Source organism: Ovis aries, chromosome 3 (assembly GCF_016772045.2).
Source record: "Ovis aries strain OAR_USU_Benz2616 breed Rambouillet chromosome 3, ARS-UI_Ramb_v3.0, whole genome shotgun sequence".
Taxonomy (NCBI): Eukaryota; Metazoa; Chordata; class Mammalia; order Artiodactyla; family Bovidae; genus Ovis; species Ovis aries.
In genome coordinates, this window is record NC_056056.1 from 195,081,475 (window position 1) to 195,094,815 (window position 13,341).

At 38.1% G+C, this 13,341-nt stretch overlaps 1 protein-coding gene across 1 annotated transcript in view; it reads right to left on the bottom strand.

Moving 5' to 3' along the window:
* PDE3A (phosphodiesterase 3A) overlaps positions 1–13,044 on the bottom strand; it is a 368,430-nt gene extending 355,386 nt beyond the window's left edge. The window contains exon 1 of the mRNA XM_004007550.6: positions 12,075–13,044. Within this exon, the coding sequence (XP_004007599.3) occupies positions 12,075–13,007 (933 nt within the window). The 5' untranslated portion in view covers positions 13,008–13,044. The remainder of the gene's footprint in view (positions 1–12,074) is intronic.
* Between the last annotated feature and the right edge of the window lie 297 nt (positions 13,045–13,341).

Consider the following 13,341-nt stretch of genomic DNA (forward strand, 5'->3'; position numbering starts at 1 on the left):
ACAAACAAATCATTAAGAGTAAAAACAGACACTATTCAAATGGTTAGCTTCCTGTACTAAAATGAAAATAGAGTAAGATTTTGCTCCTAAATTTTTTATTCTATTTTACATTTGACAAAAATGTCAAATAAATTTAGAAATGGCTCCTTTACTAAAGAATATATCTTGTTTATTTCAAAAGATGAATTAATCTGTAACTAAATTCTCAGTTTGTAATTTATGTTTTCAAAGAGAAGCAACATTCAGATTTTAAATATATTCAAAGATACCTGAAACTCTCAAATTTTCAGTAGAGGTAGCCTTTCTAAAAGATATATGAGACCATTTGACATCCACAAACTAAAAGAAACTTTTTTCTGGAAAAGAAAGTGGGAAATAACTTTTTTTTTTTTCTAAACTGTACTCCTAGTTCTTTTAAAGGCATGATAATCTACTTAACATACTCAGAAGAGAAATGTCTGCTTTCGGTGAGAGGAGACGACAATCTCTCTCTATTAAGAGTTAAAATACAGCAACAAAATATTCTTATTTAACTTAAAACTTTCTTTCTATTTTAACAGGTTCTATTAAAAACTAGAGAGACCATAAAATTGATTGGATAAATTAAAACCTGTCATTCCGATGAAATCTTGTGAACTGTTCATTTTTAAATTCCTCTGGACTCTGAAATTATGCTACCAAACTTCTAGATTATTCAGCACAATTGGGCTAGCACTACAGTTGGATGACATTTGAAAAAAAGCTAATTTCACAAAGTCATCCCTGGAAGCAATGTGCTCAAATTATATTTTGTAACTGAGCACAATTAAAAGATAAAAAGGAGACAGTAGTTACTCTACATGAGACTTTTCAGGAAACAGCAATTCACTAAGAACCTCTAACAAGAATATAGACTAACTGTAAAAAGGTGTAGCTGAACACCTACCAACACTTTGTAGAAAGCCATGGGAACAAATCTCAAAGTCGATTCTTTCTCAATTAAAGCATTAGTTGTACATGAAAAAGACTTGAACTTTTATTTTTCTGAAAAACATACCCTAACTTCAGATACTGTTCTGAAGTTCATACCACATTGGTCTTGGGGGTGGTTTGGTTATTTTCAGTTGGAAGCGAGCTAAAAATAAATATCTAGGACTCATGCTGAGTGGGGTTTCCTACCACGAAAGGCACAGGCAAGTTCAGCTCCTTATCTGACACATGCCAGAGAATCTTTGTAAGTTATGTTTTGAATTTTTATTTATTTTTAATTGGACGAAACATCTTTACAATGTTGTATTAATTTCTGCCACACAACAATGCAAACCAGACATAACTATACATATATCACCTCCCTCTAGAGCCTCCCTCCCTTCATCCAACCCACCCTTTTAGGTGATCACAGAGCACCAGGCTGGGCTCCCTGTGTTATATAACAGCTTCTCACCAGTTATCTGTTTTACACATGGCAGTGTATCTATGTAGACAACCTTCAGATTGGGAGAAAATAATTGCAAATGAAACAACTGAAAAAGAATTAGATCTCCAAAATACATAAGCAGCTCATACAGTCCAATATCAGAAAAACAAACATCCCAATCAAAAAATGAGCAGAAGACCTAAACAGACATTTTTCCTAAGAGGAATACAGATGGCCAACAAACGCATGAAAAGATGCTCAACATCACTCATTATTAGAGAAATGTAAATCAAAACTACAGTGAGGAAACCTCACACCAGTCAGAATGGACGTCATCAAAAAAAATCTACAATAATAGTAACAATAATACAAAACAGTAAATACTGGAGAGGATGTGGAGAAAAGGGAACCCTCTTGCACTGTTGGTGGAAATGTAAATTGATATAGCCACTATGGAGAACTGTACAGATAAATTTTTATAGTAATAAAAGTATTAATATTTTAAAAATGTAAATTCACAGACTAGTGAATAGGCTACTTTTTTCTACAGAAGTTTACTTCAATAGGTTTAATCACTAGTTCAGTCTCAGGAGATTGGGGGATAAATATTCAGAGTAAAATCATTTCTTTCTTCTCCGTCCCTTTATTCCACTAGCTGGTGCATACAATGAGCAAGACACTGGAATTGTCTAAAAAAAATACTGATGGCTGACACAAGGAAGGGAAGAAGGGTTGATTCCTTTTATAATGAGAATGTTGTGACAGGAGTGTGACTTGTTCAGTTCTTGAGCCTAGAAAGTAGATTTTCGGGGAGCCCAGGCAGCTTAGGATGTCTCTCCCACCTCTCTGGGAGATTGTTGCGGAGTTAGGTGTTTGCTAACACCCAAACAAGGGGGTTGTTTTGTATAGGACTACCATTGCCTCCTGAAGAGCATTTCCTAAGCAGACCTGTTAACTTCATCCTCTGAAATACTTAGTTTAAAAATAAGAACCATTTCCCTTCTCTGAGCTCAAACTAGCTTAAAAACGTCCAAAGAAGGCTGACTCCACAGGGGTTGCCCCCAAATAAACCATTCCCCCTGCCAAATTTCTATGACTTCAAACTTCCATTAGGCTCATTTAAGTGGATTATATCTGAAGAGGAGGAAACACTTGCCACAGACACAGCATATTCAGTTATTTCAACTTACTTCAGAAGGTGGAAAAATTCTATTAACATTCTATTAAATTTAAACCACAAGCTTCTTGCATAAAATTATTTCAAAATTCTGACAAGGTACAGTGGGGTGTGGGGGATAGAAAAGCATTCCTTAAATTTTTAAACACACTCTGAGTGAGAAGAACCTATTTTGTTTAAAAAAAATGAAATAAAATGCATTACTTGGAAAAATATTTATACACATACACACACACACACACACACACACATACACACAGGACATTATAAGAAAAGACTGGCCAAAAAAAAAAAAAAATTTACAAGCCCAACCTCTACATTAATTTAAAGTAATTTCAGAATTAGCCAGGGTGAATGACTTGTTATATTAAATACAAACTCAAGTAACAGTTACGATTACTATATAGCTTTTTATTATTCAGCTAGTTACTTCAAAGAAAGCTGAATTAAACCAGCTTCACCAGGAGTGAGACTGAGTCCACATTATTTCTTTTTAGATAAATGTGCTTCATTGTATATCCTGATTCTATTACCTTTTGTTCTTTTTAGATTATTTCCTAAGTTATACATGAAAACCTACGTACCTCTGTATTTTTATTCTCTAATGCAAAGATAAATAATGTCTTACTTTAGAAGGGAGAAATTCATAAATTAAAAAACATACAATAAATAACACATACAGATTATAAACCAATATGCACAAAATAAATGCCTATTTAAAAAATAATTCTATACATCTATGTATGTAAAGGATCATGCCATATATCAAATCAAAAGTTGTCTTCTCATCAATTCTCAATGTAATATTGGAACTATGCCTAGAATTAATGAATTCATAGAGTTTGAGGGAAGGAGATGGAAAGAAGGTAAAGAGTGTAAGGGGGGCAAGAGGCATCATTTAATTTTTTTTTCAATCTTTGGTGGTGTCATGTGGGGTATTAGATCCCTGACCAGTGACCTAACCCCTTCAGTGAAGGCTTAGAGTCTTAACCACCCGACTGCCACGGAAGTCCCAGGATGGTGGGACTTTTAAAGTTTGCCTTTTTCATCTGCACATTTTTCTAGGTTCATGAAGTTTGAAATCACACAGGGTTTCAAAAGCCACCTAATCTCAATTCCTAGTTTAGAAATTACATATTATCAAAATTTCTAGTCCTTTCTGGACACAAAATAGAAGCATTTTCCTTTTGTATATGTATGAGAGTGGTGTTTACATAAGCAATAGCAAGGAGTCATCAGCCTTTTACAGACACTGTTAGAATTTTCATCCATTAAAGCTACTAGCAGGTTTGTCACTTAAGTTTCCTAAGTTACCAAGATAACGACATGCATTATAAACATAAGCACTTTCATTTCTAAAGAGACGTTAGATAACCCAATAACAGACTAATCACCATGGCTGATCACGTGTTGACACTATATCCATAAGCCATCCCTGTTAACGAATCACACTTTGAAAGGCAAATTCATAATTAGCTGGTAACACTGATTCTGTGTTATACATCAAGTTAACAAAATGCTTCCTCATTAAGGACTCTGTTAAACTCTCCCTCCAATTAAAATCAACATATTTTAAAATATGTGCAGTAACGTCAAAGGAGGAAAAGCCAACTATTAGAGCAGCAAGCGATACAAAAATGAGCTATCAAGATTACATACAAATGTGAACAGTTGTATATTAAGTGCTATCATAAAATCTACATGGATTTTCCATTATAATGGAAGAGGTAACATTAGTATTCAAGTACTTCACCTCTTTAAAAACATTCCAAAGATTAACCATCAGCCACATGTGTCTATCAAGTACTTGAAATGTAGCTACATCAGACTGAAATGGGCTGTAAGTGGATAACATACAACACAAAATCAGACTTTAGCACACACATAAAAAAACAGAAAGCAAAATATCTTGATTTATATGTTGATTTTATGTTAGCATGATATAATTGATTAAATTAAACAGTATTATCATGGATTTCACCTATTTATTTTTTACTTTTTTATGAGGCTATCAGAAAACATAAAATTCAGTAATTTGCTCCTGTTATATTTCTATTGGACAGCGCTTATCTATAATGTTTACAGGACTGTTTTCATCAAAGCCACTGGGTGACACTGTTTCTCCATTAAATTGATGCAAGTAAAGCAATTTCCTGGCAGAGGAAAAAGTCTTGCACATACCCAGGCATGCATACATGTACGCACACACATAAACACACACAACAGGCATCACGTGCTCCTTACAATTCTCCATATTCTTAGCATGAAAAAACATGAATACACCTGAGTACTTTTATTATCATCTTAGCAGGACTTGAAATACTTAAAATCTGTAATAATCATTCAGATTCCTCAATAATAAATGACAGCTCTTATCAAATCAAATAAGCAGAAGTTGTTTAGTTTGTGACTTTTCCCAAACAGCTTTCCATCTTCTAAATGGTAATGTTTCTCATGACTGCCTCTAAAAAACTTACATCCTATTTACTTATATTTTAATGGATTCCCACAGAAGCCATGAAGAATAATTTAAATGAACAAAAACCACCAGCTGTTTTTGCCAGCAAAGAAATGCTTTACCATGTGCAGATTCCTTTTCACCTTGAAGTTTGAAATCCTGATCATTTTTAAATCGATTCACTAAAAACTGAAATGAAAACAAAAATCAATATTTAAACCACCATCATGCACTCGTCTTTGATGAGATAATGATTCCACAAAGTAGGACTTTGCAATGCAATTGATATTCATTTCTGGGACAAAGTCTTGAATAATACAGTCTAAAGGCTGCCTGGTAGATGACCAGAAAACTCACCTTTGAAGGGCTCTAGAGTTTTGTGTTATGTTATCTGTACATTCAATGGGTTTTATTCAATCTTCTAATCCTGAATGAGAATTTAGAGTTGGATTCCAGTGTAAAATCACAAGTGATTGGTGGGTTTAAAATGATCTGCCTAACTCTTTTTCCACTGTTCCCCAGCAGCAGATTCAAGTCCAACAGAGAACTGGATAAAAGTCAACATTTTACCTCAGGTTGCTACATACTTTTAGCTGATTCTCCCTCCGTTTCCTTTTCTCTAAAATCAGACTTATTCTAGTCTCCTAACTACAGCCTGCACGGAATTACGCATTTTAAGATCTCGCTGCAACAAATTCCTTAAGCCATAGACTACACCTCGGGATAGGAAAGCCACCACTGTGTTAGCTTGAGGTGTGTGTAACGCGTCCCAAATCTTATATTATCTTTATTTCAGAAGTCCTACTAATGTATACTAAATTACTTTCCACTGCAAAGAAATAATTCTCCTTGCCTTCAAAACCTAAACCTGCTCAAAACCTAAAACAATTATGTTTAACCATTATGCATTGAGGACCTTCTGAAAATCTATGAAAACATAAGATTTTTCCCCCAAAAAATGAAAGGATGAACTTTCGCATAAAATTTCAGAGATGAGATGAACGGTTCTGGCTCTAGATTTAAAATCTGCTCTAAGATACGCACTGCTTCAGTGATTACCTCAGAGGTCATTTCCATACTTTACTGTGATTTCTCCCTTTCTTATGGTGATATCTAATTATCCTAACTAGGCTCTAAGCTCTGAAGAGCCAAGGTGCTACATTGTACCTGTATAGAATTTGTATGCTTTTTAGCACAAGGCTTATTCATGCACAGACAAAACATGTTGACTTGACATCGTGTAGGTTCACTGACCAAACACTTTAATGAATAACATTAGCTAAGGATAGCATCTTCTTCTAAAATAGCAGACATTTTGGGAGAACGCATACGGCCAACTAATATTTTCAGCAATCAGTACCTAACAACTTTTTCTCTGAACTATGACTTCTGCACATCTTTTTAAGACTTCTTTCCCCCAGAAATCAAACCTGTGTATTTTATGCTGACAATTGTGCAAGTGTACATTCTCAAGTGCAACACGGAGATAATTCCCTAGGATAGCCTTACAGAAAACATAAACAAAAAACTTTAAAAAAAATACTACCAATAGTAAAAGTATATACTGTGAGGTAATTCCTGCAAGCATTTAAATTTCTATGTAAAGGAACTAATGTCCATTTGAATATTAAGAGCACAGCTTTAAGTGCAAGAATATGGAGGTGTCTCTGAATCTCCTGGTTTATTCTGAATTATTTGATAGAGCTTCCTTGAAAATAGGAATGTACTAATAGAAAATAAACACAAATTGAGTTTTGAATTTAATACACTTGAAGCTTCTTTTTAATATCACACCCAGAAGAGGAAAGAGAGGTAGAGACTCCATGGAATAGAAGACACATGGCCAATGAAAGGCTTACCAGGTGGCGCTAGCGGTAAAGAACCTGCCTACCAACGTAAGAGACTTGAGAAACACAGGTTCAACCCCCAGGACAGGAAGACCCCCTGGAGAAGGTAATGGCAACCCACTCCAATATTCTTGCTTGGAGAATCCCTTGTACAGAGGAACCTGGCGGGCTACAGTCCATGGGGTCGCAAAGAGTCAGACACGACTGAAGCAACTCAGCACGCACGCACACACACACACACACACATGCACACGCATACACACACACACACACACACACACAGCCAATGAAAACTATTCACCAGAAACATGTAGGATTGTGTCCGATTTCACAAAGCTCAAGAAACTTGCCCTATGCAAAAAAGGGTTTCTGAAAAATCCAACTCTGCCCCCTACACCCTAAATAAACTCACTCTTACTAAGATTAAATAACCCAAGTTTTTAATGAAGTGTACATAGACTACTGGGCTGTTACTGGCACAAATCACATTAATCAACAATCTTAAAATATAATATATATGCAGATTTCTAATTTTGAGGTTCACAAACATCCTACTTCAACATAATAAATGAGAACTTATTGAAAAAGGAAGTGAAATTAAACTTGGTGAAGACTTTTATTCACCTAGAGTCCTGAAGAGATTCTTCTCAGAGCTGTATTTCCTAAGAGAGTACAGCAAATTCACACAAATGTCACTACAGATATAATGAATGTTTTTTCATGCCAGTGTCACTCACCCTTGCCTGCCTGAACCCCCTCCCCCCTAGACTTTTCAAAATGTATTTCATACACAGAGTCACTGTTCTGGTTGTTTATTTAATTAACATGACAGCCCAGCATACACAGCATTTCTTTCAGTTCTACAGTTTTAACTTTTTTACACTTTAGACTCAATACAGAAAGAGTGAAATTACTGTTTGCCTCCTTCCAACCTCTGTAAATTTATATAGATTCACTGACTATTTCTGTCAGTTAAAACACTTTTTTCAGTATGCTTTAAATATCTATATTCACAAAATAAAATCACAATTTTGTCCCTACACACCAAAAAATTTTCTGCCCTCACCTTTCCCAAAGGATGAGAAAATCTTGTTTTTCCTTTTTAGGGTTTTTAGAAGTTGGCCGTAATTAATTTTAATTCTGTCAGCAGGTCATAAATAATCAATATTGTTCTCTCTATAGCCATATGCCAAGTTAGACTCCCGAAATGTGATAGAAGGTACAACTGGATTAGAAAGGTATAACTGTTTTTGAAATTTATTAAATTTGAGAAATATGTTCTGTTATCCTGAAATGTATTTAGGAGTTTAAAGAACAATTAATTCTATATTTTCAGAAGCAATACTTTTGTATTTTAAAAATACACAGTAAATGCAAGATAGTTGTACTTTTCACCAAAGATGTAAGAAGGCCTACCACTGAAAACTATACCTACTACTGTATCCTATTCTTTTTGCTTTGCTGTTTCTGTTTTTGGCTTTCTTTGCTTGAAAATATTGTTCTTATATCAATAATGAAAAACTTGATTCTACTTTTGATAGCCAACCACTAGACTCTTACAAAAACATTACATTCCTAAAAAGCCTGCTAAAGATCTTTTTGCTAAATATGTTTAATTAACAGCCTTAAGGCCCTATGTGTGTGAAAATATTTTGATTTTTAATCTCACAAAATGAAGTATACAGCTGTACATTTCTGACTGAGTGTACCCACCACAAAGAATTTTGTCATGAATTGGTACAAAAGTATTAACGGTGAGGTGAGAGGCATACAGCTTGTGTTTATTTTATGTGAAACCATAGGCAAAGATATTAAATCCTTCTTAACGTGTAACTAAAATAAAATTGCATTGGTTTGAATTCTTTCAAAAATCAATGTATAAGGTGGTTCCAGTAATTAGAGGCAAAGAGCCAGCCAACTGTGTAGAGTATCAAGAAAAGAGACACCCTTTCAAATAAAATATTCAAGTGTTAAAAGTGCTGAATTAAAATTTTATGTTGAAAAATAACATTTAGTAATCATGCATAATTTCTAATAATTCAAGAAATTCTAAGGACCTTAGTGTTTGGAAGACAAGGTGATACCTGCTCAGGGATATAAACATCCACTTAAGAAAGATACATACACCTTAATGGAATCATCTGCCTTCTTAACCAAAAAAGTACAGTCTGACTCACTGATCTACAAAAATCTTGAACCTACTGGGCCGGTAGGAGTGAGTTAAAAACCATGAAATGTTACCAATTCGGTTCTTTCCTGAGAGCCTACTTCATTCGCATCTCACCCAGTGTCCCATCAATTCTGAGACTGAAGACTAGATCGATCTCCTTTCTTTGGCTGAAGCTGTAATTATGAGCAATGCTGCAAAACTCAGTTCTGTATGTAATAGCTGATCTATTGTCTTCATGACGGTTCAGGAAGGGGAGAAGGAAGGCAGGGAGGGAGGGAACTCTCATTTGGTTTGCCTTATGACAATTTTATCATCTATTCTCCTTGACCTTTCAGAATTGAGTCATTGCCGAGAGACAGCTCTTAAACTAGTGGCTGCTATCATTCACACAAAGAAAAGGTTGGAATTCTCTCACCTTTAAACCTCACAATGAGCAAAGTCCAAATGAAATTCTCCAGAGGACTCTGCCAGCTTCTCTGTGTTTTATGTTCTTACACCTTTACTTAAAATCCACTTGTTGCCTGAGGATTGTCTTAAACAGTAGACACTCTTTCAGAAAAGAACTCCTAATCAGGTAGCATTCAGGGCAGTATTATATATGTGTTTTATAATTATTATGATTCCTGATTTCATAAAGCATTCAGATGACAGTGGTACACTTTGCACCCTTAATCAGAAGTTTGTTTCCTTGTGATAAAACAGATAAGCCATTTACTATATAGCTCCTGAACTTTTCACACAGTTAGGCTAACGTATGAGATATTGCCCTGTCTTATAAGATCCTAGCATGTTGTCAGTTCCCACCCCCCCACACACAATTATGCTCAGCAACAACTTTAAAGGGTCATATATAAAAACTAGCCTTAAGTAACACGCACACACTTACCCATGCCCTCATTAAAAATTCAAGTAAATAAATTTCTGCTAAATGTCACCTTGCTTTCCCATCAACCATAAGAGATAGTCTCTCATTTTAGAGGAGTCTTCATAAACATAGCCTTTAAAAAAAAAATGGCAACCAAAGAAACTGATCAAAATATATTATGAATATACATGATCGACCTCACTCATCTGCAAAATGTGAAAATTCAATGCTCAATAATTATCTTAGAATTCTGCAGGCTATTCAAATCATCCATTTGTCAGTTCAAACCAGAGAAAACCAGTAAAAATCTATGGGTTAATTAACACTGCTGGTTAACTCCCCTAAACACCTTCTCATTTTAAATCTACCCTTAACTCAAATGTTAATAAGAAATTTCAGAAATCGAATTTCAGAGGTTAAATGATGTGATTTCGGAGTCAGGTTTTTTTATGCTTAACTCACAGATTTGCCTTAGAAATTAAGTTTCAATTTTGCAATGATCAGGTCACATTTCCCTGTAAGTTAAAGAAAAGTGTACTTGAAATACATTTAAACTAGCAGCGTTTTCATTTAAAAGATGTTCTATCAGTGACTTTAAAAAGAAATTAAAATGTGTTTTCCTCCAATTGGCTTATAGAGAGCTTACTTTATTCTGGTGATGTCCAGATTTCTACCAAAACTAAGTATCAGTCAGTGGCCTGTTTTTAACTTCAACCTTAGAGTAAGCTAAACCCAAGAAATATTTGCTTTATCTAAAGGGAAAGCTAAATAAGTACATTTGCTTTAAAATAAACACAGAGACTGCAATGTTGTCATCCATTCTGCTAAATAATGTCAAACAACCACATTCTGTGTGATTAACTCCATTTGAGAAACAAACTAGTCATCACACCATATGGTGACTGCTATTTCTTAGAAATACCCAAATGATTATCCACAGAATAACCTAAAGAGAAAAAGCTTACTATGTCCTAGGGCATTCTCTCACTCCCTAAAGTTGTCCTCATAGTGCCATAGGTAGGCATAAACTTAAATGATAAAAGTGTAAATTTCCACTTGCTATACTTAACCAGCTCTCTACCACCTCCACCCTCACGTGTCAAATCAGTTTGAAGTAGAGAGGTGAACACTGAAGATCTCCTCAGATACAATCTGCTTTTAAAATAGGGGTTTGTTCTTTTACACCCTTTATAGCAACTGTATTCCATGATCTCAAAACAATGATAATAAGGAAATAAGTCCCCCAAATTCACTAAACATTATCTGGGATAACCTCACTCATAACTCTAGATTCCTCATCCTCCTCTCTGAAAGATTTATATTACCAGCAATTTAGAAATATTTTCCTAAATTATTATTTCCTGTATAAATCCACTTGAATTGCTAAATATCCACTAAGTATGTAGATACTCAAGAGAAATTTTTTCAAGTTGACACTAACAGTGCAGTCCACGATTCTGACAAATTCTGAAGTTCAACATATTGTTCCCCAAATTGAAGTTTATGGTTTTAATACAAAACACATCAGCACGGAATAATGTATGTCCCCAAATTACATTTTAAAAAGCAAACTGGGCACCACCAAAGGCAGCCTCTTCAAGTAAGAGTTACTGCAAAACCAGAGTATATCAGCACCTCACCTTCAAGCATTCCTTGCTTTAACTCTAGAATATTTTTACTGACTGCCATAAATGTTTACCTGTCTTCTCAGAAGAAAGAAATTTTATGAAAAGAAACAGAAAGAAATTCTATTTTAAAAAAAGAACAAAGAAATCTAGCAAAATCCTCGTTTTCAAAATCACCCTTAAAAAAAAAATTTAATTCGAACATTTCTGCTAAAGGAGGAAAACATGAGAGCACTTAAAAGTACAGACAAGTCATCCGCCAGGTGTAGCACATCTAAAAAGTTGGCTCAGCTGTGGAAGACCCTGCAAAGACCATCTAGTTTTATTACTTATCCATGTTCCTGTTGTTCAGGATATAAAATATTGTGCGAGAGGGCGAGAAAAACTCCCTGGTTTCCAAGTCTGAAGTTAGGGCACTTTGCTGGGCTGTCTTTCCTTCTGTTCCCAGCGCTCCAATTCCCTCCACTTTGTGGCGGATCCCAAAAGCTTTCAAGTTTTCCCGAGAGGCGAGTGAGAGGGGGGCTGCAGGTCCTTACCTGTTCCCTGGGGATGCAGGGCAGGGAGGTCCTCCGATGGGACTTGCTGCTGCAGCCGGACATCTCGGCGGACACCACGGAGCTGGACCGCCGCCTCCTCTTAAACACCGGGATCTCTTCCTTGGTCCCAGCGATCAGCTGGGACCCGAAATGCTCCCTCGGAGCCGCCCCCGAGTACTGCGGCAAGATCTGCTCCACGTACCTGGCCAGGAGGATCCCCACCACGCCGGCCAAGTACGCCAGGTAAGGTCTCCAGGCAACCTTGAACCTCTCTAAGGAAATAAGGGCCACGGTCCTGACCGCACTAGTCAAGGCGATCATGAGGACGCCCAGCCTCAGCCTCAGCACCAGCCATGTCGCGGCGGCCAAGCAGCTGAGCACCACCCCCGCGGCGGGGAGCGAGAGTAAGTGATCCTCCCCGACGCCCAGCCCAATCTGGACGAGCGCTTCCCCCCCGCAGCAGACTGCCAGCAGCGCGACGGCCAGAGGCAGGCGCACCCCGGCGCGCAGGAGGTACAAGCCCATCCAGAAGAAGGCACACAGGACACTGAAGAGCAGCGCTGAGGGCTGCAGCCAGGGGCCGAGCGGCGCGCCGCCCCCGGGAGCACCTCCCCGCGGCCCCGGGAGGACGCCCCCTTCTGCTGCCGGGGCTGCTTCCTCCTCCGCCGCCGCCTCCTCTTTACTCCGCTCCAGGTCACAGCCGATCTCCCCGCGGACCAGCCTCACCAGCAACGCCAGCAGAAAGGACAGGGAGCCCGCGCACAGCGCCGAGGAAAGTTTCCGCGAGCGCCGGAGCGGCCGCAGCACCCGGGCGCCCCAGCAGCCTCGGCAGCCCACGTCCCGGGGCGATGCGGGGCCCGCCGCTGGAGCCGGCCTCGCCTCCCAGTGTCCCGGCGTGGCCCAGACTCGGGAGGCCTCGCCCGGCAGGGCCATGGTGCGCCCTCTTCGCGGAGTCCCCGAGGGCCCCCCCGACGCCCCCACCCCGCCACACACACACACGCGCGCGCGCGCGCGCTCACGCCCGCTTTTCTCGCAATCCCACCCTCGGAATCCCTCCTGCTCCCAGGCCGGCGAGCACTGAAAGTTTCAGCTTTCGAATAACTCCTGGAGAAGGCTAGATGCTCTAAAGAGACGCCTTCCAGTGAAAAGCTAGCACAGGCAGAAGCGGTCAGACTTCCTCTTTTTCTCTCTTGGAAAAGCTTTGCAGCATTCTCCGCTCCACCCCCACCCCCGATCCTCTGGGGTCTCTCCGGACTTCAGGATTTTA